Source organism: Propithecus coquereli, unplaced genomic scaffold (assembly GCF_000956105.1).
Source record: "Propithecus coquereli isolate 6110/MARCELLA unplaced genomic scaffold, Pcoq_1.0 Scaffold137, whole genome shotgun sequence".
Taxonomy (NCBI): domain Eukaryota; kingdom Metazoa; phylum Chordata; class Mammalia; order Primates; family Indriidae; genus Propithecus; species Propithecus coquereli.
In genome coordinates this window covers 6,500,621-6,526,938 of record NW_012137969.1, presented here as the reverse complement: position 1 = coordinate 6,526,938, position 26,318 = coordinate 6,500,621, and the positions used below count along the sequence as shown (strand labels likewise).

At 52.3% G+C, this 26,318-nt stretch overlaps 1 protein-coding gene across 2 annotated transcripts in view; it reads right to left on the bottom strand.

Moving 5' to 3' along the window:
- MAD1L1 (MAD1 mitotic arrest deficient-like 1 (yeast)) overlaps positions 1 to 26,318 on the bottom strand; it is a 396,911-nt gene that overhangs the window by 247,556 nt on the left and 123,037 nt on the right. For both annotated transcript variants that reach the window (XM_012639097.1, XM_012639098.1), the window contains one exon: positions 5,201 to 5,345. In XM_012639097.1, coding sequence (XP_012494551.1) covers positions 5,201 to 5,345 — 145 coding nt within the window. The remainder of the gene's footprint in view (positions 1 to 5,200; positions 5,346 to 26,318) is intronic.

Genomic DNA, 26,318 nt, shown 5'->3' with positions numbered 1-26,318 from the left:
TGCCTCAGGAGGAACGTGGGGCCTCGGTGCCAGGCAGCCAGCCAGCACCAGCCCCACAAAGAGAAGCTTGTCCCCACAGGCAAAGATGAGGTGAGTTGTGGGGAGAACTCCACCCCTCACCTGCCCGGGAGCCTCCCACCCCAGCTCCCAGTGGACAGCCAAGGATTTGGGATCCAGACATTGAGCTCAAAAGGTCACTACCTGAGACCCTGCAACTGCACTCCTGGGCATCTATCTATCCCAGAGAAATAAAACTCATGTCTACATGACAATCTGTACACCACTGCAGCTTTATTTGTAATAGCAAAACCTGAAAACAATGAAAATGTCCCCAAACTGGTGAACGGTTAAAAAACTGTGGTCCACCCACACCATGGAACACTACTCAGCAGCCAAAACGGACAAACTACTGACATGCGACAACTTGGGTGGATCCTAAGGGCATCATGCTTAGTGTCCAAAGCCAATGTCAAAGGTTCTGTACCATAAGATCCCATCCATGCGACATTTCTGAATGACAGGACTTTACAAATAGAAAAGAAATTAGCAGTTGCCAGAAGTTGGGGATGTTGGGGGTGGGGGGAGCTCAGGGAGATCTCTGTAGTGGTGACACTTCTGTACCTAGACCGTGTGGTGGTCACGTGACTCTACAAGGTGGGGAGGGATGCTTCTGTATCTGGACTGTGCAGTGGTTACGTGTCTCCAACGTGACAAAAGGCACAGAACTACACATACAGTACCAGTATTAAATTCCTCATTTTGATTTTCTACTTTGGTTACAAAAATGTCACCACTGGGGGGAACTGTGTGAGGCACACAAGTAGTCTCTCTGTACTACCTTGGCAACTTCCTATCAACATATATTTCAAAATAAAAAGTTTTAAAAAACCACCAGCTGGAGCTACCAATTCTGATACTGCTACACATTTTCACTAGGAGTGAACCACTGAGCAAATGGATGGTAGGCGCTGGGCGCCGGGCTCCTTGCTGCAGGAGTGTGAGTCAGCAGACAGGAAGGATCCGTGTGGCCTGCACTGGAGCGGAGGACGCCAGCATGAACTCATGTTTAGTGTAACAGACACAGAGGGCTGCAGAGAGAAGCACTTACAGATGTGTGTAATTACATGAGTTAGTGCACATATATTTTTTCCTGGCTCTCTTAGCTGAGAAGGCTTCGAATCAATAGCACCCAACTATCAATAAATACATCTGGAGCCCAGATCTTGGTTTCTAACACCATTCTGCAAGCAAAGGAGGCAGGCATCCCTGGAGAACGGCTGGTGCTGGGACCAGGCAGGAAACATACAGCATGAGCCTGGAGTGTCTTATAGCAGTCTTAGCACCAAAGGGATGGAGGTGCTCAAAACCAACAAATCGCAAAGACACACAGACACACACACACAAACACAGACACACATAGACACAGAGATACAGTCACAAACACACACAGACACACATAGATACAGAGATACACACACAGACAAAACACACTCACATAGACACACACAAACAGACATACATAGACACAGAGATAGACACTGACACACATAGACATAGAGAAGCACAGACACACACACACACACACGCAGTCGCAAAGACACACACACACCAGACACACCACACACGACACAGGGGCATGTCAAAGGGACCCAGAAATCAACTGACAGAACTGCCAATGCCAAAGCACCACAACACAGAAGTGTTGGATTAAAACCCAAAATCTGAAATAAATACCCACGAGACCATCTGACATAAAAAAATTATTGTACATGTAAATACATGAGGGAGCAGAGACAAACCTCCCAAGCTGAGGACTCTCCCGTGGACGCTCTGCCCTCACGCAGGCCCTACTCCCTGCCCCGCGCCTGTGGGCCGTCGGCCGGGACGTGCTCCCAAGAGCCACGTGGAGAGCGTGCAGGGGGCCTGCGTGCAGAAGGCGCCTCACTCTGCAGTCTCTCCCCGGCACCCAACCCCAGGCAGTCACAGGGAAACATCAGCTCACTCCCCAAGAGGACATTCCACAAAACACACGAGCAGTCTTCCTCCAAAGTGTCAAGGTCACCACAAAATCTGAGAAAAACTGTCAGAGCCAAGAGGACCCCCAGGAGACATGACGCCTAAATGTGACATGGCGACGTGGATGGGGTCCTAGAACAGGAAAAGGACATGAGTCAAAAACTAAGGGAATCTGAAGAAGGTACGAACTTCAGTTTGTAATGACGTGTCGATGCTGATCCACTGACTGCATCCGATGTGCCCCACTAATGCCAACTGTGAATAGGGGACACTGGCGTGGGGAATATGGGAACTCTGTGAACTCTCTTCACAATTTCAAGGAAGAAGAGAAGGCCCCACCTGGGGGTCAGAGAGGCACCGTCCAAAAATGGGGGGACCGTATAAGTGGAGAGCCCGAGCAGCCCCTGGCCACCTGGCTGAGGGCGTGGCTATGGGGGAATGGGGGAACTTGAGCACAGTGCAGCCCAGGTAAACAGGTGCACGCACACACGTGTGTGCAGATCTTGGAGCACTCAGCGTGCGCCCAGTGCCATGCTAAGCTCCCTGCATATACTACGTATGTGACAGAGAGTCACTGGCTTGTCAGTGGAGGCACCAGGATCTGGCTCGGGTGGGATTGCTTAGACAGCCAGCACAGGAGGGGCTCTGAGCCCCACCAAGGGCCATTCTGGCCTGTGAGGGCTCATTCAGGAATGAGACCTGGGGAGAGGACAGAATGAAACCCACTGCTACCCATGAAACTTCTAAACTGGCTTTGTCAGCCTCATGCTGGACTCTCCTGACAGACTTGTGCTAGTTCTGAATATGTGTGTCCCCAACAAAACTCGTATGTTGAGACCCTAACCCCTGTGGTGATGGTATTAGCAGGAGGGGCCTGTGGGAGGTGACAGGGTGGTGGGAGCAGAGCCTTTACACACGGGACTGGTGCCCCGTGCCATGTGAGAACATAGCAAGAAGGTGCCAGCTGTGAACAGGAAGTGGGCTCCCCCAGACACTGAATCTGCCGGTGCCCTGACTTTGGACTTCCAGCCCCCAGAACAGTGAGAAATAAAGGTCAGCTGTTTATAAGCCACCCAGGCTATGGCATTTCGTTAACGGCAGCTGAGAGGACTGGCATGACCTGTTGGAAGACGCCTCTCCTCTTGAGAGGGCTGCACAGCCGCGGCCACCATGGACACAGCTGACCAGTATGTGAGCCAAACTTGGACAGACGCTCACGGCTCACATGCTGGTGGGCACAACCCCGTCCAGAACACAGGCAGCTCTGTTTCCTTGGCGCAGAGTTCCCCAGGGCTCCCTCAAGGAGCAGGCAACAGACTGTGTCTTTCCTGGCTCTTGTATGCCGCATGAGCAACATCCACACAAACACCCATGAGGCAGGCACACTAAGCAGCGGGAAATACCACAGACGCGCCTGAAGGGACCCCGGTCACACAGCCTGAGCTGTTTGTTCTGCAGATGGCAAAGCAGAGACCCAGAGGGACTTGCATCTCTGAGATCCCAGAGAAAGGCCAGGCTCTCCTACACTCCTTCACCCTCTGGAAGCTCTGAGGGTCTCAAGTCCCAGGACCACAGCACAACCCCATCCCACATCCAGAGGTCAAGTTAAGGTGTCCTGCTGTCCCGCACCCACCCCAGCACAGCCTGACTCCCCTATCCAACTGCCAGGCCCAAGTGCCTCCACCGGTCGTCGAGGTTTCCTCAGGCTCGGGCCACATGCTGTGTCCACAAAAAAAGGCCAAACTCTCCACACACGCTTCCATAAACGGTGAATCCTCAGGTTTTTGCTTAAACAGCATCTCCTGAGACACACACTAGCCTGTGCTTGCTCCTGTCGGGCTGGCAAGTGGGTGCTTGCTGGTTGCTACGCCCCAGCCCCAAGTGTGAGTCCTGTGAGGGCTATGCCCACACCTCACCTGGAAGCTCACACCGGCAGACACACGTAGGAACTCAGTAACCGACCCAGCAGCATGACGGGGCTCTCTTCTTCACCAGAGGAGCAGAGAACTCCGACGGAGCTGCCACGTGAGGACATTTTTGGAATTCCCCCTCTCTGGGGTCCACCTGCAAAGCCAGCGCTTCAGAGTCAACATCTGGGGCTGGCCCCAGCCCATGTCCCAGGAAGCCCCACGTGACACCAAGACAAACATGAGGCTTTAAGACACAGCATGGTGCTGCCACGGAACGTGCTGGAGAAGCCATAAAACAGCAGCTTTTAGTAGCTGAAAGATGATTCATTTTCTAAAAGCTCCATAACCAGGAGGTCTCAGTAGCAAAGAGCTCAGGTTTTCACACAAAACAATCAAGAACAGGCAAATATTTGTCAAGCACAACTCCTGGTTGTCCTCAGGGGCACCATCTTTCCCCAGGACGGGAGGGCGGGCAACGCGGCCCCTCTGCCTACTCAGCATTAGCTGGACAGCCAGACACCCAGTCCTGGCCTGGAGAGCATTTGGGGATGGATTCGGCTTTTTCCTGCCTTGTCTTCTGAAATTTCAGTATCCAAGGCATCATTTTAAATAACACTCACAAAAGCCATTCACGCTTCAGAGCCTCTGCTTATCGAGCCAGACATCAGAGCCCCTTCAGGCACGGGACAATGAGAAAGAATCCGGCAACAGAGTCGCCCATGGCTGGCCGGGAACAAGAACCGATGCTGCCCAACACACCTGGAAACAAGTGACAGTCTCCATCCCAAAGCCTGGGCCAAAAACTCACTGCAGCTTAATGTGCACTCACTGGGTGGCAGAGGGGGAAAGACTGCTCTGCCCACAGGGTCTGGAGAGGCTGACCCTCTGAGAGGGACACGGGCCCCTGCAGAGGGTCAGCGACTGCACAAAGAGCTCACCCCGGGCATGACACCAGGCCAGGCGTGGACACTGGAATGCTGGAGAGGAACTGAGAAACGTGGGGCCCACACCAGGCTCTGAGAGCGCCACAGGTACCGGGGCTGGGGGAACTCTCAGCAACCTGGGATAGATGTGCACCCCCTGAGCAGACTGCCAAGACGCTTTCCTGCTGGGGGCGAGGATCTTGTGCTGATATGAGCTTGTGACATAAACCACCGGTGGCTGGGAAGTACACACAGCTTGGCAGAGACCTTGAGGAAGGCGGGTGCATAGAGAGGAGAGGGTGAGGATGGATGTGGGCAGGGCAGCCTGGCTGCCCTTCCTCGAACCCATACCTTCGTGAGCAGCAGGACTCGCTTCTGGAGTCTTCGAGCCAGCGCCTCATGTGTCTCACGCCTCTTCCTCTCCTCTAGCAGCTGACCACGGACCTGGCGGACCTCCTCCTGGAGCTGCTGCCTGGCCTGTTCCAGCCCCCGAGCACTGCATGGGAAAGGCAAAAGCGCAGTGTGATGAGGCCTGGTGTGACCACCCCCTACCTTAGCCCAACGAGAGAGCCCACCAGGACATCCTAAAATAGAGCTGCACGTGCAACTACCCACTGTCATTTCCTCACTCCTGAATAGCTACTTAAGGCCTTTCAGGAGTTTCTGGATTTCAAATAGGCTCCCAGGGTGATCCCAGAACACAGCAGGCAGGGGGAGGGGATGCTCAACTCCACACACAATGGAAAAAATTGTCAGCAAGGCACTGCTTGGGGAGACAGGACTTCTGAATGAGCTAGATTGCAAAGCAAGCACTTCCCATCTGAATCATGGTCGGCACAGATGTGCAACATGGAGGGGCAATCGAGTTTGAGGCGCCCAGTGGGGGCCTATTCTGAAAACATTCTGCAAAGCAGAAACCTTAGCTGGTCACTGAGCACTGCGTCCCCACGGTGCTTCCTGCGAGGCAGACATCAGAGGCACCTGCCAGGCTACTCCAGAGAGGCCAGGCTTAGATGAGCCCTCTCCCATTTCCTTTCAATTCTATGTTTTAAATGCCCCCTTTTCCTGGCTGGGCAAGGTGGCTCACACCTATAATCCCAGCACTTTGGGAAGCTGAGGCAGGAGGATCATTTGAGGCCAAGAGTTTGAGACCACAGTTTGAACACAGCAAGACCCTCACTCTATAAAAACAGAAAAATTAGGCAGGCGCAGTGGTGTGTGCCTGGAGTCCAAGGTACTCAGGAAGCAGAGGCAGGAAAATCACTCGAGCCCAGGAGTCCAGGGCTGCAGTGAGCTATGATTGCGCCACTGCACTCCAGCCTAGGCAGGAGTGAGACCCCCATCTCTTAAAAAAACGAAAACAAAAACATCCCTTTTTCCCTCTACGTTCCCCACAGTCTGCTCATGCGCTGGTTACCTCTCACCTAAGTAACCACGACGGCCTCTCAACGGCTCTCACTCGGCCCATCCACCACCACTGGGTCCCCAGCTGTCTCTTCAGACCACAGAGAAGGTCAGGTCACTCAAATTTAGAAGCCTCCAGTGGCTCCCAACCACTCACAGGCAAACCTCCTAACTGTCTTGGCAGTAAAGTGTCTCAAACACTGGCCCCAGGGCCACCTCCTGACCCTGCTCTTCCTGCACGTGCCCAGAGCCAGGCGCCACTCAGCCTGACCCCAACACTGATCACAGGCATCCAGACTAAGTGGCTTCCCTATGACACTCAAGCCCCAGACCCAACCTCCCCCACACAGTGGTGCTCCCCCAGAGCGCTCCCAGGACAGGACTCAGCCAGGGAGAGGACAGACACACAGATAAAGGGCAAGGGCAGGGAGTAGGGTGCCTTACAGATAAGGGTAGAAAACACGATGTTCACACAATTTTTTTAAGTAGCAAAAACCTCTTTCCAGCAGAAATCTTAACTAAATCTCAAAAAATAAAACATAAGCAGAGTATTACAATTACATTGTAAGGTGACATTTGTGACGTTTAACTGAGGTGACAATTGGTACAGACAATGAGGCTGCTTTGAAAATGTAAACGTGGCATCCACAGTTTCTATTCCGCTTTGATTACTCAGTTTCGGGAAAGCCTTAGTTCACAGGGATGGCAGATAACGTTTTCTTTGGAAGTGGTCTCTACGGGGCTTTTTCTATTTCACATCTGTGTGAATACAGTGTTTTCTCATTATAATTTAGTATAATTCTTTAAACAGTTAAAGTATAACTTGAAAGTAAACGTGAATCAAGCACTTATGGAACTTTACAAGGAACTTGGTGGCACTCCTGGTCCAGCCAAGCACAGTTGGGACCCCTGGTCTGGACCACCTTGGACCAGCCCCAAGCAGAAGCTTCATAAGCCCACAGATGCTGGAACCATGTCCTGGCATCTCATTTCAATGTGGCTGTGATGTGGTGGGATATGTACCTGGCCTTCCACCACTTTCCTGGCATGCAACTCCTAAAATCCTTAGATTCTCCAAAGTGATGTGTCCTTTTGTACCTAATGAGTGACAGTTGGCCGCTGCTTCAGGATGGGGCTGGTCACCCGAAAGAGACAGGCAGGACTAGAGGGCTGGGATTTTCTGTCCCACCCCCAACTCCTGGGGAGGGAAGAGGGATTGAAGGTTAAGTTGATACCAATGACCAGTGGCTTAATCAATCATGCCTATGTAATGAAGCTTCCATAAATACTCAAGAGGACTGGGTTCAGGAGCTTCCAGACAGCTGACCCCACGGACGTTCCTGGAGGCTCCCTGCCCCTTCCCCACACCTGGCCCTACGCACCTCTTCATCCGTATCCTTTGTAACATCCTGTATGCTAAACCAGTAAACATATGTTAGTGTCCGTGAGTTCTGTGAGCTGCTCTAGCAAATGAACTAAACCCACATGGAAGCTGTGGGAACCTCAATTTAAGGCTGGTCAGTGAGAAGCACAAGCAAAACAGCCTGGGGCCTGCGACTGGCATCAGACTTAAGGAGGCTCCGGCAGGGGACAGAGCCCTCGCCCTGGGGGGTCTGACCTGACCTTGGGTGCAGGTGGACATGTCAAATCGCACTGGAGCACGCCCAGCTAGTGCTTGCTGCAGAACTGCCTGCCTTCTGGGTGGCTGGGGAAACCCACACATTTGTTCACAGAAGTTTTCCGTGCTGACTGCTGTGGTGTGAGAGCAGAGGGAAACAGTTGTGAATTCTTCCTAACAGATTAGCCACCTTACACTAATATCTATTCCCAAGGCAGAACTGGCTGACTGCCACCTGCCACCTCTAGGTGCTCCACAACCAAACACATAAAGCAAAAAATGAGTACAAACATTCATGGAAATAGACACATTGAGAGGCTATTCTGATTTCCAGTTCAATTTAAAACTATTCATAGGCCAATTTAATAATCAAGGACTGTGAAATAGACTCTTGAATCACTGAACTCAGGTGGGGAAGTTCGCAGCACTTTAAATCACTGCTCCAGCAAGGGTAATTTAATTAGAAGAACGACACCATTCCCTGTGCTCAGTTGTGAAGTTGGGCACATAAAGGCACAGACCAGCTGAGGGTTGCTGGGAGGCTGCCCTCAGCACAAAACAGTTTGGAGCAACCTGAAGGGAGACAGGCAAATCCCAAACTCTGCATCTGGAGTGCATGATGCCCTCATATCCATGTGGGGCTGGAGCCCTTCCCACTAAGAGCATGTGCAAATAAACACACGCCACATGATAAATGCTACCTTCTCAGAGTCCAAACCTCTGCAGCTTGGAGGACCTGGCTCAGTGTAGCAGAGCAGGCACCAAGAGTGGGCACCAGGAAGCCAGGCTCAGCCCAAACCTTGGCCCCCGGGGGGAGGGACAGAGCAGGCACTGAGAGCCCAGCTCCCGGCCTAGGCCTGAGGTACAGGATGTAACATGGGGTGTGTCCGGCAGCACCTGCAGAGAGAAGACAGAGCCTCTAAGGAAGCTGGGCCATGCCTAGGCTGGACACATTCACTCACAGGTTATCAAGGAAACCTCTCCTCTCCCAAGGGTAAAATACTGAAGTAAGGACAGGAAGAAATGAAGCCAGTGGAACCCAGGCTCCTAGAGGAGACCTCAGACAGCAGGCAGGACAGCACGGGGACAGCTGAGAAAAGCCCACCCAAGGGCTGAACACAGGTGGGCCCCACATAGACTGGGGCCACGTCCCCAGTGCTGACGTGTAACTGGAAACTAATTTTTCTAAAAGACAAAACTAGATTTAAAAATCCAAGTTTAGCACATACAGAGAATGAACTCTGCACAGCCTTGCTCAGAGTGTTAAGCGATCCAGACTGACCAGCGCTCAGCCACCCAATCCATTCCATGACGGAACACGCACACGGTCCAGCTGCAAACTCTTTCAGGCACCAGAGAAACGGCAGCATCAGCACCCCAGTGAGACTTCCCAGGGCCGTCCTCCCACCGGGGAGGCAGCTCAGGCAGCTCAGGAACCTCATGCATAGAGAGGCGTCAACGTGAAGCTCGGGTGACCAGGTGTGAAGCTGCCAACTAGGAAACGGAAAAAGGAGGAAACAGAACTCTAAGGTATCAATTGGGCAGCAACTTCAGAAAGTAGCTACCATTACTTGCGCTGTGGGGACAAAGGGAAGAGGTTGAAACAATTAAAATTCAGAAACTCAGAGGAAGACCCCAGGGAACAGACTTGGACCTTTGAGGGCTGGCTCTGCTGGTGTCGGAGCTGGGGGGACCCATGCAGGGCCTGGACCCAGACCTCTGAAGATAGGGCACAGTCTGCTGGAGCCGCAGAAGCTGCAGACTGGGTTCTGCAGCTGCTGGGGATGTGAGGCAGTGTCGTTGAAGCACCCCACAGGAAAGGAAGGAGCAAGCCCTGTGTCCCCTGCAGCCTCACCCTGGGTCTCTCCCTCACGCCCCTACGGAAGGGCTGCCAGAGGCCCGGCTGGCAGAGCAGCCATGAGGGCTGCAGATACCAGCACTGCAAACCGAGCACAGAAAAGGGGGTTTGGAGTTGAAAGATGACAACTAGGTGACTGCAATGGGCAGAAGACAGAGCAAAGCAAACAAGCATGAGCTTTCTGACATCCAGAGCCGTGGTGGGAGGTCACAGAGGCCAGGGGAGCCGGAGTGTGGACTGGCAGAGAGGGGCTCCCAGGAAGTCATGTAGAGGGCAGGATCAGAGAACATTCCCGAGGTCAGAAGGGCCCGCCCAAAGGGCGCATGACCGTTCAAGATGTTTGCTCTGCCGCGAAGAGAGCAGAGGACAGGGCTGTGCTGGGGTAAGAAGACCAAGACCCCGGGCAGACCATGCACTCACTCAAGGGGATGTCCAGCTCAGGGCACGGTCCTGAGCATGCAGGGAGGGGCCCTAACAGCGGAGCCCTGGAGAGCCTAGAGGGCCCCACGCATTGCCCCAGTAGAAGGGCCACCTTCCACAGCAGTGCAGCCTTCCGATGGCTTCTCAAGCCGCTGCAGCACACGGCCCTCCCCATACTGTACGCAGAGGGTGCCAGCACACGCTTGGGTTAGGGAGGCTTCTGCCGCCTCCCCACAGACCCCACAAGGGACCTTGCTGTGGTTCACCAGCACCAGGGGACCGAGTCCCAGAGTGCCAGCCCCAGCCCCTGCACCCCAGGCCGCTGGTTTCTCTCTGCTGGGGATGTTCTCACCATTCAATCTCAGCCTTTCTTCTGAAGTAGAGAAAACTCATAAAAAATTAAGCCTCTAGTTCCATGCTCAAGTTGAACTCTTAGGTCACTGGCATTTCTGTGAACCTTTGGGAGCTCAGAATGAAGTTCTTAGTTCTTAAAGGAGAAGCGGGGCATGTTTATCGATCAGTGCTTTCTGAGCCACAGCTGCTGAGGAAACAAGGCCTGGCTTTTGAGACGCCAGCTCTGCACTGTGACAGGCCACTGCCGTCCACTTTAATGTAATCTTCATCAGAACACTCCCAGCCTAAGAATATCTACTTTCAAGGAACAATGAAAGGATATAATACGTTCTGAAGCGGCAGGAGACATTTTAACGACCTTTCCTCGAGACACTGCCAATCCAGCTCTTCCCTTGCATGACCCCGGCATCCAACATGCTCTGCGTCTGTCTTCTCCCCACACCCACCCGCCACCCTGAGCACTCACCAAGGCCAGGGAGGAGCATCTGTACAAAGAGATTCCACAAGACACTCTCCAGAAACGACAGGGGCCCTGTGGTGCAGAAACCCGCCCGCGATGCGGCCACGAGAGACTGGCTCTGATGTCCAGCACACAAGCCACCAACGCTGGGGACCAGGACAGGCTGGTGCCGTACATCTTAGGAAGAACAGTCACCCTCTCTGGAGCTCTCACTCGACACTCAGGATGGTGCAAGGAAGGGCTTCGCACCCACGTCACGATGCCAGGCACACAAACACACAGGGTATAAATGTGCCTCAACAGCCATGCCCAGGCCCAAATCCAAAATGACAATTCTGAGCTAAGCACAACCTTGGCTATGGACTGAATGCTCAAGTCCCCCTAAATTTGCATGTTGAAACCCTAAACCCCAGTGTGATGGTGTTTGGAGGTGACTGGGCCATGGGGGTGCAGTCCTCCCAAGGGCGTGAGTGTCCTCATAAGAGGCACCAGAATCTGCTTCCTCTCTCTCCCTCCGCCATCTGCAAACCAGGAGACCTCTCCTCAGACCCAAGGGCTGTGGTTGTGGACTTCTCAGCTCCAGAACCATGAGAAATACAGTTTGTTAAGATCCCAGTCTATGGTGCATTTGTTATAGGAGCCCAAATGAAGACAACCTTCTAACCAGTGACACTTGGGCGAGATGTTTACACACAAGCACAGGATTATACAAAACCTTTATTTGTAACGACTGCCCAAAAATACTAACCTGACACGTGTGTGAACCCACTGGTGGTCGCCAGTGGGCCAAGATATAAATACAACTGCATGTGCAGGTGTATTTTAGTAATTACACTTTTGCTGAAACTAGGAAAATAATCATTTTATTCAAATTTTTGCAAAACCCTAAGAGCACCTTTATTCTTAGAGATCTGACCTGAGAGGGCTGGCATCACTGGTGCCAGATCCCACACCCTCAAACTTCCTCACAGAGCTGGACTTTATTTCTGCAAGTATGGCCCGGAGGATAAGCCCTGAGCAGACACGGTGGCCAAATGTCTGAGAGAACACAGGAGACAGCTGTCACCCCCTGACCAGGCTGGGGGCAGGAAGAAGTGAGGCCCACACAGGGCTCTCCCTGTGCCACCAGGTGGGACCTATTGGCCAAAGCTTGGCTCCTTTTCACCAGCTGTGGCCCAAGAAAGGCTTCAGTTTCCAAAATATTTTTCAAAAAAGACTACAAAGGTCACAAAGCTGAGCACAGAGAAGCACGTGGCTGTGAGAGCCCCCTTGGCCTGCCGGTGTGTGGCCGGCAGCAGGACTCAGAGGCCTGGAGCCTGCCCTCCCCGCCCTGCACTGCCAGCTCTCCAGAGGCTCTGTTACACCTGGGCCCAGGGCAACGCAGAGGCCTGTCCTTAGCCCCAAGGCCACTGTGCTCCTTGTGCTCCCAGTTTTGGCTCCTGACAAGGGCGCTTCCACAGGAATTGGACAAGAGGTCACAGATGGAGGCACAAGGCCCACAGGCCATGCACAGACGGAGCCGCAAGGCCCACAGGCTGTGCAGGAGCACCTGCTAAGGAAATACCTTCCGAGGAGTCCTGGAGCACAGGCAGGGAAGGACCAGCGTCGGGATGGGGGTCTAGAGACAACGAAACCAACCCCAGTCAGCATGTGGGACAGTCAGGAGCTAGAGGGAGCCTAGGTGGCTCAGAAATGAGGCCAAACCACGGACACTCCTAGCGCCTGAATTCCACCCCCACCTGCCCAGCCACTTGTGCCAGAACCCAGGGCCCTCTCAGCCCCTCCCACCACATGCAGGCCCCCTGCAGACCCTCCACACACCCCTGGAGCCAGGGCTTCACCCCACCTGCACCACCCACCCAGTCCAAGGCCTCCTGTTGCTGCCCTGCATGGCCCTATTCACCCCTCCCCATAAAGCAAACACAAGCCCGTGTCCTCCCGGCCCCCAAATCCATCTGAGGAGGTAAACTCACCCACCTGTGCTTCCCTCAGTCAACCTCCAGCTGTTTGTTCTCAGGATAGCGACCCAGGGGCCAGGCCCAGCTTCGCCTCACTTGCACCCACCCACAGCCCAGCAGCCATTCCCCAGCGCACCCTTGCAGCGACCAAAGCACGCTCCTTCCCACTCCACAGACAGCCACACACTTGTCACCTCAGGCTCGGGGCACCCTGTACACCGACCTGAGGACTCTCCCATGCGTGGCCAGACCGCCTTCCCTCCCATGCTGTTGGATTAAGTCACCTTTCTCACTCCTCACCGCCTGTCCTCTCTCTCCGTGCCAGGACTGTGACAACTGCATGCACCTGTGCCGGGCCTGCTCCCCCACCACAGTCCTCCAGGCAGGTCTATCTGTCGTACTCCCCACTCTATACCCAGGTGCTGGCACAGAGCAGGTTTTCAACAAGGCACTCTTGTCACAGGTCACGAGGGTGCCCAGCCAATGTACAAAGTGTGACTGCAAAGGCTGATCCCTGCAGCTGCTCACAAGACGCCCAGCTGCCCCTAGTGCACCCAGGAAGGGTGCCTGCGCCTTCAGGAAGGGGTAGCCGTGACAGCAGGTCCCAGCCAGGTGTCGGAGAGGTTTGTGACCCACTGGGCACAGCCAGTGTGCAGCTGGTGGTATGAAGTCAGCAAACGGAGAGAAGGGCAGGCAGCACTCTGTGCAGGCTCCAGGGAGCAGGTGGCAGAGGACCCAGAAGGCCCAGGAGCCTGGGGGAGCAGAGGGAGGATCTGCCCCACAGACGGCTGGGACCCGCTGAAGAGAGCCTGCCCCTGCCCTGCTCTGGAAGAATCTGCTGATTCTGAAAGGCGATATTGCCTGCCAGGACAGATACTGCCTGCCAGGACAGCCGCCAAGCCACATGTACGGGTTCTCCAGTCACAAGAAATGCACGCAGAGCGTGTTTACAGGGGCCTGGCGGGGAGCCACGTGGCAACTTGGCAACACGGTGGTAACATTTTAGATAGAACACAAACTGGTTTCAGAAACACTCTCCCAGAAGGCTTCGACTTCCACTTCCCAGACAAGAGAGAACTCGAGGAATGGGACCCCTCTTGCCATGGGAGCCTCAGTTACGCCTGGGGGCCAGCTCAGCAGAGGCAGACTCGCTGCAAGCCTTGGGACACTCCCCAGAGGGGAATCCACAGCTGTTCTGGGGGGGAAGGAAACATGCCCTGCAATCCACTGGGCCAAGGGGATCCCACGCCCATGGGAACAGACCCTGCAGCACCTGGCCAGTGAGTGGCTCTGAGCACCTGGCTGAGCTCTCTGACCCTCCATGCCCTCATTGACACCAACCGGACCAGATGGAGCTACCGGAATTTATTAAGACACGTGTGTACCACGCACAGTACACGAGCAAGTACTCCACGAGCACTGATCCCCTTCCCACACGCTGCCTTGATGTGGGGTCCACCGTCTGTAACCAGCTGGGGCAGCGGAGCCATGGCTCCACCTGTAGAGACCTCCCTAAGAGCCGGCTGAGACCACAGCACAATTTATTTCTATGAATGTAACAGGACTAAAGAAAGCAAAGAGGTTGGCAGCCAGGGTCTCCCTAACAGTTCGAACTCGAAAGTTATGTCCTGAGCATGTCTGCACAGAGCTTTCCAGTTGAACACAAGCTCCTATGTACACAATCCTACTTCATCTCCAAGAGAACCCACAGGGACAAGTCACATGGATGACAAGACTCGCCAGGGTCACCAGGCAGGAAGTGATGAGGCCCGTCTCACATTAAACCTGGAGTCCTGGCCCCTAGGAGGGCACTGCCTGCATGGCGAACGGCACAGGTGGGTACTCGGAGGTGGCAGAGATGGGCAGCGGCTCCTCTCTGCTCCTGCCCTCCGCTTGCCAGCTTCAGACCCGAAAGGGGCTGGGTCTCCGAGAAGCAGCAGCTCCCCCACCGCCCCAGGACACCCGGGCTCAGTGTGGCACACAGCTGCCTTTATTTCGCCATCTAATTCCGATCTTAAATGCTTCCAAGTGTCATTACACATTTCTCTGGGAAAAAAAAAAAATTCCAAACAGCGGAAACAAAACCAGAGAATGAGAAAAGCAAAGGCTGAAATAATTACCAATCACAGGGGCGGCCGAGGGAGCAGCTCTGAGGCCACAGTCCGGCCCAGCTCCCTCCTCCCCAGCGTTGCCTCTGACTAGCTCTCTGTTCCCAACAGCTCATCAATCCGAATCACCAAATTCAATTTGCATTCCCAGATAAACAGAGGCCACACGGTAAATACTCACATCTGACCTTGAAATGTGAGAAGGAAAATTGCCCTTTGCTATTTCAATTCAATCCCAACCATAATGAATAATCCAATTTAGCTGAGCAGCTACCAGCCTATAATTACTGGGTGGAGCTGCCTCCAGGGGACAGGTGGGGAGTCCAGGGAGGGTGCCAGGCAGCAGCAAGACAGTAAGTTCACACCCCCACACTCAGGACCCAGGAACTGAGGAAGGCAGAGATCAGAGGGCGAGTCGCCCCTCATGGCTTTACTAAACAACCACCAGGCACCTTCCAGCTGCGGCTTTCAGGAAAAAAGATGGGAGACGGATAGCTAAGACAATCTGGTGCCAAGGGTGACACAGAGACACACAACAGGTGTCTTGGAGACATCCAGGTGCCTTCTCCGAGGTGGGAGAGAGGGGCAGCATGTCAGCCCCGGTCGTGCACGTAGGTGGGGTCTGTGTGCTGCCCACTCATGCCCAGACAGTGGAGATGGAGTGGTCACATGCCAGCAAGTGACAGAGCCCCACTAAGGCAGATGCTCCTCCTCCACTGGGGTCAGCAAACACCCACTGCCCATTCCTGTAAGGAAAGCATTATGTGAACACAATGCCACAGCCCCTCACTGACACATCGTCTACGGCCGCTTTCCTGTGACAGAGACCGTGTGGCCCCAAAGGCCCAAGATATTTACCACCAGACCCTTTGCTGAGGAAGGCTGCCCATCCTGCCCCTGTGCACAGACACGAGTTTGTAAATGCCAGCAGAGGTGCCAAAAGACAAGAGCTCCCGCCCCACTGAGGTCTGTGCCGCCCCAAGGCAGACGATGCTCCAACAGGCACCTTGTGGGCACAGGCACAGCAAAGGCACAAATTCCATAGCAAAAAAGTAACCCTGCCCTGAACCCACTGGTCCCTCACACCCAGGGTGCACACATCCTGCCTTCCTGCAAGAACCCACAGGAGCCCAGGGACCCCAACTTCTAAGCATGGGTGGGGCTCAGAGAGCAGCCCTGGGCTCTGCCACGAAGGCCATCCCTAGTGGCTCGAAACCACCAGCGTCGGTCAGGCTGCACGGAGCCCAGCTGCATGCAGGGCGAGCAGCGCCTGCCAGCAGGCAGACAGAGGTGGTCGCCTCCTCAGCTTCCCAATGAAGTGCCTTTGGCTAAGCAGGAGGAACTGTCACTTCTACCAACACGTTCTAAACTTGCCTGGCACATTTTCCAGCTAAAGACACACATGCTCTAAGGTGGAGTGGCATTCCGGGGGTACCTCGCTCACAGGTGCACAGCCAGCATGTGACCCACGCTTGTGACGTTGCATCTCAGGCTCATCCATCCCCTGCGACCCGCCCCCGCCCGGCCTTCAAGGCCCAGACTCCGTGTCTCCCCTGCCCTCACCAGAGGGTGGCGAGAAAGCTGAGCCCAGGGAGAAGGAAAAGAGCGTTGCGTGATGGCCCCAGGAAGAGGCCTTGGCCTGAGGACAGGGCTGGGGTTGGGAACAGCAGAGCAGGTGGGCAGGGTGCGAAGGACAGGGGAGCCAGGGGCCAGGCAGAAGGGCTCTGGGCTGGCAATGGACGAGGGGCAGGTGGGCAGGAGTGGCCACGTGGGGCCAGGGATCGCTGGTCTGCGCTCCTTACGCTCCCTCATCTGGATCCTGGGTTCTAGCAAAAGTCCATCAAGTTCTTCCAAAGAGAGCTAAACAGAAACAAAAATCAGAGCGTCCGTGCATCAACCCCACTCTATCGAACCTTCTCAAATCTTAAACACATTATGTGAGCCGGGAAACCTCCTCCTAACACACCCCCGGTGGAGGAAACCACCTGTGGGAAGTGTGGGCTTCAAGGGTCCCTGGGAGAGGAAGGGACGTCAGAGATGGCCCAAGGTTGGGGCAGCCACTGCACTGAGCCCACAGCCAGTGCCAGGCAAGGTCTGTCCATGGCGGGCAGGAGAGGCTGGTGGCAGGGCTGAGGACTCCAAAACCTGGCCAAGTTGAAGTGACGAGGAAAGATGTCAAAACAGGAGAACTTACGAAAAGGAAAATGAGAGACTGAAAAACAAAAAGCAGAGAACAGGCTCCTGAGAACACCTGACACAGGGTAGGGGGACCACAGGGCCACACGTGCCAGTGCGAGAGTGTGAACAAGAGTGTGTGTGTCAGCAAGGGTCAGGAGTGCATGTGTCAGGGAGTGTGCGGGGAGGGCGTGAGCTCACTAGAACGTTGGGGCAGGGATTTCAGCAGCCGCCCAGAGGGGTCGCGGCACTAGCACAGGGCTGGGCTCGGGCCAGTGTCCCCGTTGGCGCTCGCATGAGAGCCTCGCACGAGCAAAAGGCAGCAGATCCAACAGGAGAGCCAGGCCAGCAGTGCAGAGAAGCGAGGGGCTCAGACACAGGGTTTAATTGAGATCATGCATCAAATCAGACAAGCAGTTAAGAGATGAGACAGAATAATCTCACCAACGTCTCTCTTTGGAATCACCCAATAGCCCAATTAGCAGCTCTGACGCTGAGGTTCCAGCGCCGCAGCAATCGATGGCAGCACGCGGCCCAGCAGAGCCAACCGCCTGCGCTCAGCTCAGCCTTCGATCGACACCTGTGCTCGACATAATCCTTCCAGCAGTTGTGGTGCTGCCTGATTAATAAAGCCCATTCGGCCTGTTTATTTTCCCATTGATTTTGCTGTCCTCGACCAAAGCACAAGCAGTCAGTGCCCAGTTAGGTGTGGCTCCCTCATGGGGACTCTGCCGTCGTCCATGGAGAGAACTCCCAAAGCCCTCAATCAGGTGTGCAGGGGACAGGGCTCCGGGGGGATGAGCCATCTCCTTGCTGTGATACCCCAGGTGACCAGGCTGAAGATTCAATGCTGTCACTCTGCTAACAAAAAGAAATCTCCAAATTACATCCCACACTGAGTAACAAAAATCAAAGGGGAAAATGAGATTTTAAAAATTATTAGTTCCTCTTTCATTGTTTTTTAGTGAGAGCTGAGTGGAGGGAGGCATCCGCTCACCGATCACTATGTCAACACGGCAACTCCTTTATTAATCTCACTTCCTCCTCACTCCAGGCTTGGGGGCTTGGAGAGCTGACACTTGACTTGAGAAATGCCAGCTCTAAGCAGTTTATTTCCTCTTGAACTTTAAGAACTGACTAAGACAGAAATGACCTTTACAAGGCAAGGTTCGTGCTTGTCGGAATCGCTGGAGCACTTCTCTGCTTACACAACACTCAGAGGTGCTGGGCAAACGCCCCCAGGCTGGGGGTGAGATTCTCACTGAGGGTCTGACAGCGCCCCCTCGGCAGGTGAGTCAGCAGAGGAGCACAAGGTGGCCGGGCGGGGGTGGAGCCAGCACGGGGCAGGCTGTTAGGAGACTCCAAACGCAGCTGGACAGCCCACTGCACCTTGATTCCCGCAGCAGGGACGAAAGAGGAGCGAACACTGAACGTCAGCCAAGCCTTGGGACAAACCTCGTTCAAACCTGGACTTTGCCACTTGCCAGCAGCAGGACTATAACCAGACAACCAACATTTGCTTCTCAAAATTCTTTGGAAAAAAGCAATTTGTAAAGAAACTAATATATTCCCTGACATTTAGCAGAAGCTCCTTTTAATCTTTACGTAATTTTTGTTGATCAATTTTAATGTCTGCCAGGATACCTTCTTATGGACTGCTGAGGGGTGTTCCCGGTGATGATGCACTCTGCAGTTTATTTAGTAACAAAAGAAGGCTCTGGCCCCAAGAGCCAAGAAAAAAGGTCAGACAGGAAAAGCTGTGAGTCTTGGGACGGTGAAGCTGCTCCCGAGTGAGGCAGGGGAAGGCTCCCTGGAAGAGGCATCCTCAAAGGCCACAAAAAAAAGTGGCCCTTGATCAGGGCCTCACATCACAGTGAGGGAGACGGCAGACGGCGTCCCTGCACTGGGACACTGACAGTGCACAGCAAAACTGCACAGGTTGAAGAGGAGGCCAGGGGGCTGCAGGTTTCTGTATCAAGCAAAACCCAACCGGAGTAACATTCATCAAGAGCCACCAGGGGCTGGTGGGATGAGCTGTGGGAGCCACGAGGCCAGGTAGCTCTCTCTCTGTCATGGGCCAGGAGTGGGGTAGGGGTACCGAGCAGAAGGCACTGGGGGAGGGGCCAGCCCACCACCCACTTTAGAAACTGTATGGACTCTCCTCTAGTTAAGACCTGGGTTTCCACGTGCATCCAGCTCGCAGGGAAAGGACACCACAGGGGCACCGACGTCCATGCGGCAGTTCCACCTCTCGCTGGACATCGACAAATGGCATCTCATCCGCACCCAAAAGGTGTGCTGAACTAAGTCTTGGGCAAGAGCAGGGAGCCGTTGTGGATATTTAACAATATTTGAAAGATTCTGGTCCCCAAAAATTCAGAAAAAATATTTTGTAGGTTCTGAACAGACTGTAGAAAATAAAGATTTGTGGTGATTATGAATCCTTACTTCATTTCCTAAAAGTCCACAGAGGACAGAATGACCAACTGTGGAGACAGCCACAGGCAGGGGAGGCCAAGAGGACTGGTGACTTCCCCTCCCTGGAGGGGCTGGAAGGGACCTGGCTGCGTGGCGAAGGGCCAGTGCAGGGGGCAGTGGGCACGCGCACACCCCACGTGCGCTGTCTGTTAGACTCTGCGCACCAGCGCGGCAGCGGCTGCTATGCTGACGCCCTCCCGGGCACATCTGCTAGAGCAGCTCCAAGGCAGGAAACAGCTTCGCGAGCGGAGCACCCGAGAACACCCATTTCCTGAGCCACTGTAGAGGACTGACGCTGCCCACTTCACCGTTCAGTGGGCAATTTACCATCAGTTTAATCAATGTCTTAGAAACAGACACTCGGAATTTACCTCACAGCTTGGAATATCTGCCCCTCCAGCTTCCTGTTGCCAAGGCCCCAATAACACCGAAAGCTGCTGGAGCCCTCCCTGGACATGGAGGAGAAAGAGGAAGGGGCTGTAACAGGCGCGGGGCCAAGGAAAGGGGCCAGGAGAGTGCTCCCTCCATCACGAGGCCGAGGGCGACAGAAACACGCCAAGTCACTGGGCTCAGAGACCTAGGCCACGTGAGAATGGAATCAGAGTCTGCCTGCGACTGGCTCAAGGTGCATCCACGTTGTGGCAGGTGTCAGAACTTCTTTCCTTTTTAAGTCTCAATATGATTCCACCACGTTTTATTTATCCCTTTATCCTAGTGGATGTTTGGGCTGCTTCCGCTTTTTGGCTACTGTGAACCCAGCATGAGCGACAGTCCACAGCACCCGCTCAAGTCCCTCCTTCCACCCCTCCCTGTGCGCACCCAGAGGTGGAGAGACACGGGCTCATCACCTCCACAGCAGCTGCGCCACTTCTCCACATCCACGCTAATTTTTTAAATCAGGTTATCTTTTTGATGTTGTGAGAACTGTATATCCTAGACCCTGATCAAATGTATGGATACTACACCTTTATCAGTTACATGATCTGCAAATATTTTCTCCTATTCTGTGGACTTTTTACTTTCTTGATCATGTCCGTTGATACACTTAAGTTTTGTATTTTGGTAAAGCCTATTTTATTAGCTTTTCTTTTGTTACTTGTGTTTTTAGGATCATATGTGGGACATCATGACCTAATCCAAGGTCACAAAGATTTACACCAATGTTCCCTTCTAAGAGTCTTATAGTCTTAGCTCTTGCCTTCAGGTTTTTGATTCATTTTGAGTAAATTTTTGCAAATGGTGTAAGGCAGGGTTCCAAATTCATTCTTTTGAAGTTGTCTTAACACCAAAGAATGAGATAGGAAGTGATCTCTCCTCTTCTATTTTTTGGAAGAGTCTGAGAAAGATCGGTGTTAACTCCTTCCTCAAATGTGAGGTAGAATTCGCTGGTGAAGCCGCCTGACTCTGGGCTTGGCACTGCTGTATTTTGGTTGTTGACTCAACCTCTTTACTTATTATAAGCCTATTCAGATATTCTATTATTTTTGAGTCAGGTTTGGCACTTTATGCACTTCTGGGAACGTGTACATTTCGTTTAGGTTATTTGCTGGCGTCCAACGGTCCATAGCATTCTCTTCGGCGACTGCCCCACGCTCACTCTCCGTCTCGTTAACAGGAATCTTCTCGCTCCTCTCCTCAGTCAGTCCGGCCAAAGGTTTGTCAATTTTATGCATCTTTACAAAGAACTTTTTATTTTGTTGATTTTTCTCTATTGTTTTGTCTGTAATATTTATTATTTCCTTCCTTCTGCTTGCTTTGGGTTTAGTTTGCTCTTTTTCTAGCTTCTTAAGGTGAAAAGCAAAGTTACTGATTTAAGATCTTTCTTCTTTTCTAATGTAAACAAGTGCAGTTATTACATAAACTTCCCTCCGAAGCGCTGCCTTTGCTGCCTCCCATGATTTTGATGTATTGTGTTTTCATTTTCATTCACAGCAAAACAATTTCTAATTTCCTTTATGATTTCTTCTTTGGCATATTATTTAGCAGTATGTTGTTTAATTTTCAACTTGTGAATTTTCTAAATTTCCATCTGTTATTAATCAATAATATCTAACAATCAAAATGTAATTTCATTCCATTGTGGTAGGAGGACATACTTGGTCAAATTTCAACCTTTTTAAATTTATTGACACGTTTTGCCTAACATATAGTGTAGCCCAGAGAATGTTCCATGTGCAGTGAAGGAGAATGTATGTTCTGCTGTTGTTTGAGTGGCGTGTTCTATAAATGTCTCTATGCTTAAACTTCCTCACCCAGGAATGGGGATAAAAACTCCTACCCTCAGGGTTTCTTATGCAAATTCAGAGAGAGAAGGCACACAGCACACACGTACCTAATGTGGTCCTATATTCAAACCAGGCGAACGAACCCAAACCTGTGGCCAAGGCAGGAATAAAGGCAACACCCAAGACAAATTTGAACAGTACCAACAACGGCCCCTCCCTACCTCGCATGTTGGCTCATCACTGAAAATATTAAATACATTCTCTGTGCTGACGCCAGGGTTAGACTCTGATTTACCAAACAAGTGTGACATAGGAGCGAGGCCCACCCTAGTGGTGTGCAGAAAGCAAGAGAGTACACAAGTGTGCGCAGCAGCTCCTGCGAGAGTGCACCCTCAGAGACCAAGCCCACCAGGACAGAGGCACAGGCCTGCCCACAGGGACAACAGAGGATAGGGCTTGTGGCACTTCTGAGATGACACTATCCCAGGGAGTCCCTGTGGGTGTCCTGCAAACACTGAAGAAGAGATGCGCTGCAGACTGTGGGCATATCCCCCAGGCCACCCTCTTTGCCCAGGGCTGCCATGCAAACAGCTGCAGGCTTGTCCCTATGGGCCACCTTCTTTCCCGAGCTCCCTTCCTGTGTAGACATCACCACGTCTTTGGAGGACAGCCCCACCTCTCAGCAATGCCAATAGCACCCAGCAACCAGAAGAAACAGGCTGCTGACAAAACCCTCTCATTACACAAATCCTTCATAGGAAATGGATTTCAGAGTAGACTGTCTGAGACTGGTACCCCAAAGTGAGACACACACACAAGCAAGGAGCCTGGCTCTAGCTAAGCCCAAACTTTCAGTCACATTAATAGAAAAAGTCCCATTTAAATGCAACCATGTTAAATGTGCAAAAAGCATCTTCCAGAGAAGAGCCGTTGGCACGCTGCAGCTTCCAGGAACAGTGATGACCACAGCCCTACCTGGCAGGCTGGACAGCACTGCTCCTCTCCTTCCTGCCCTCTCCTGGCATGGGCTGGACACCAGGTGAGCTGCAGACCTCGGCCTCATCAGGCCCAGTCACCGAAGAGAAGAGGAAAGTCAGCAGGGGGTCGGCCTCAGCACGCCTCCTCCGGAAGTACACTGGCTGCTGAAGCAGCCCCTCCTGGACCACCCTACTCAAGCCGGCTTTGTTCAAGCCGTCTGCTCAGCTCAGACGCCTTCTCTCCCTTACTGGGCTCTGGTTGGGTGCCACGTGCTCTTCCTGCAGGTTTCCTTGAGGACACTGCCTCCCCAGAGCCACTCTGCCAAGCTCCCCTGCCCCAGCCTGGGTAAGTACAGCTTACACTGGGTAAGTCCAGTGTTTGCAGGGCACCTTGTGCTGTCTTCTGTCACAGCGTGCCCTACACTGTGTCCCCTTCTGTCTTCCCATCAGACCATGTGCCACAAGAAGGTGAAGACCCCACAAGGTCCTCACAGAGTACCCAGGAGGTGGAGAGGGGTGCGGACAGAGGACTGGCAGGCAGAGGAAGACACCTGAGCTGGCAGAGCTGCAGACACAGCACGGATGTGTGGCATGGGAGGCTGCGCCCAGCACACTTACAGAGCACTCCTGAGCCCAGCCCAGCCCTGCCTGCACGCACACACGAAGGGACAGCCACCGGGAGGGCAGAGCCTGCCCACAGAGAAGGCCACGACTCAGAGCGCCTCCACCTCTGCAGGCACCTGACTCCCACTCTCTACACACACCAGACAAAGGGGCTGATGGGAGGAGAAATTCCCAGTGGTGAAGCCACTATGAACCTGCAATAAGGCACAATCCTAAAACGAGAGGAGCTGTTCTTACTCTTTCGTGTGATAGGATTCAAGCAAGAGAAAGGAGGAGCCCAAGGAAGTTGCCCGAGCACCACTGTGGGGGAGCGGTGGACACCACCACAACACCCTGGGAGGGAGGAGAGCGGAACGGATGTGGAATATTCACATGAACCAAGCTGCCACAAGGTGACCAGCACCACCTCGGCTCCAAAACTCAGGGAGAGGGGCTCGTGCTGCCTGGAGTGGAGGATTCCACTGTTTCAAGCAGGCGTTGGAGGGTGAGGCCAACAGCTGGATAAAGGAACTCGAGGGCCAGTGCGGGCGTGCAAAGGCATACGAACAAAGGCACAAGCTCAAGGATGTGGCACACACTCAGGAAAGAGCGTGGATGAGTGCAAGCACTCACAGGCAAGACAACGATGGTCATTACAAAGTGGTTGCTCAGTTATGAAATGTAAACATATTCCTGAGCCATGGCAAAGAAGAGGATGAGGAAAACAGCGGCTATTATCAAAGAACACCTGTGTCAGGCCCCATGACACGTACTCCCCACATCTCAGCTCCCGTGACAATCAGGGCACCCTATGAAGTGGGAACTGCTATTTCCCCCATTTTGAAAATCAGGAAAGTTTCTTGCCTTGTTGTACTGGCTAAAAAGAAAATCACAGACATAAAAAGAGAAAAAAGTGAAATTAAAAATAAGAGTGAGTAGGGAAGTAAGGCTTAGAAAAGCTAAGAAGGTGGATTCGGTAAATAAGAGAATCAATTTCTGAAATCAGATCAAATTCCACAGCCCTTGCTCTTGGTCCCGACGTGAGCGAGTGCTAAGTTACTTTCCTATTGATTGGATGTGACTATTATTGTGTTGTGACAAATGTGAACTGTTAGAAGATACACTACAAGAAAAGATCTCAATGAAAGCAACAAAAAATGTAAAAACACACGTTAAAAAATGGTGCACTGGCTGGGCGTGGTGGCTCACACCTGTAAATCCAGCACTCTGGGAGGCTGAGGTGGGAGGATTGCTTGAGGCCAGAAGTTCGAGACAAGCCTGAAGAAGAGTGAAACCCCATCTTTACAAAAAAAATAGAAAATTAGCCAGGCGTAGTAGTGCATGCCTGTAGTCCCAGCTACTTAGGAGGCTGAGGCAGGAGGATCACTTGAGCCCAGGAGTTTGAGGCTACAGTGAGCTATTAGGTCAGGTATGGAACGTCCAATTTCCTTAAGGGCTAAGTTTGACAGTTGACATCTCTAGCATTTTATTTTGACGCTTCTTGTTTTTTTTTTTCTTTTATCGTGAAGGTACATTCTCATTCTTTCAAATGCATGTTTTGGCTTGTGATTATCTTTGAAATTCTTTTTTAGAGAAACTTTTGTGAAACCGTGTATAAGTCAAAAATTCGTGTTATTTTTTAATATGAGCTCCATAGTGGAACCAATGCAGTACATACAGCTCGAAATACCAATGAAGCATTTCAGAAGAATGTGGCTAATAAATGCACAGTATGTCAATGGTTTGAGAAGTTCCATTCTGGTGATTTTAATCTTGAAAATGAGCCACGTGGGCAACCTAAGACCAAGGTGGATAATGACAAGCTGAAAGCTGTAGTCGAAGTGAATCCATCTCAACCTACTCGTGAATTAGCAGCAAGGTTTGATGTTAGTGTTCCAACAATATTGGACCATTTGAAACAAATGGGCAAGGTAAAGAAGCTGGATAGATGGGTTCTGCATGAATTAAATGAGCGTCAGAAGAGAAATTGTCTGGAAGCTTGCCTTTCTTTGCTGTCGCAACATAAAGGCAAACCATTTCTACACAGTATGTTCCATGTGATAAAAAATGGATTCTTTTTGACAACTGCAAGCATTGAGCAAAATGGATGGATAAAGATGAAGTGCTGAAACATAGTTCAAAACCGAATATTCATCAAAAAAAGCAAATGGTGTCTGTTTGGTGGTCCAGGGCTGGTATTATCCACTACAGCTTCATGAAACCTTGTCAATCGATTACAGCAGATGTCTACTGCAACCAACTGGATGAAATGATGAGGATGCTTGTGATTAACCATCCGAGATGGGTCAACGGAGACAGGCCAATCCTCTTGCAAGACAACGCTCGACCACATGTCGCACGAACAACGCTGCTGCAACTATAGCAGCTGGACTTGGAAACTCTGTCATCCACCAAATTCACTAGACCTTGCACCAACTGACTACCACTTCTTCCATGCTTTTGACCACTTCTTGCAAGGAAAAATATTCAGTTCTCAACAAGCTGTGGAAAACACCTTTCTTGATTTCATCGCCACTCACTCTCCAGGCTTCTTTACTGCTGGCATAAACAAGCTACCATTAAGATGGCAAAACCATGTTGCATTTAGGCGTATACTTTGATTAATTGTACTGCTTCTTATTTGAGATACAACAAACTACACTTTTGATTTGAAATTGGATATTTCATATTTAATGACCTAATATGATGCCACCACTACACTCTAACCCAGGCAACAGAGCGAGACTCTCGTCTCCAAAAAAAAATGGTGCATGATCTATTCTACATGAAGATAATTTTAAATGCTAAGGAATACCAAAAAAAAAAAAAAA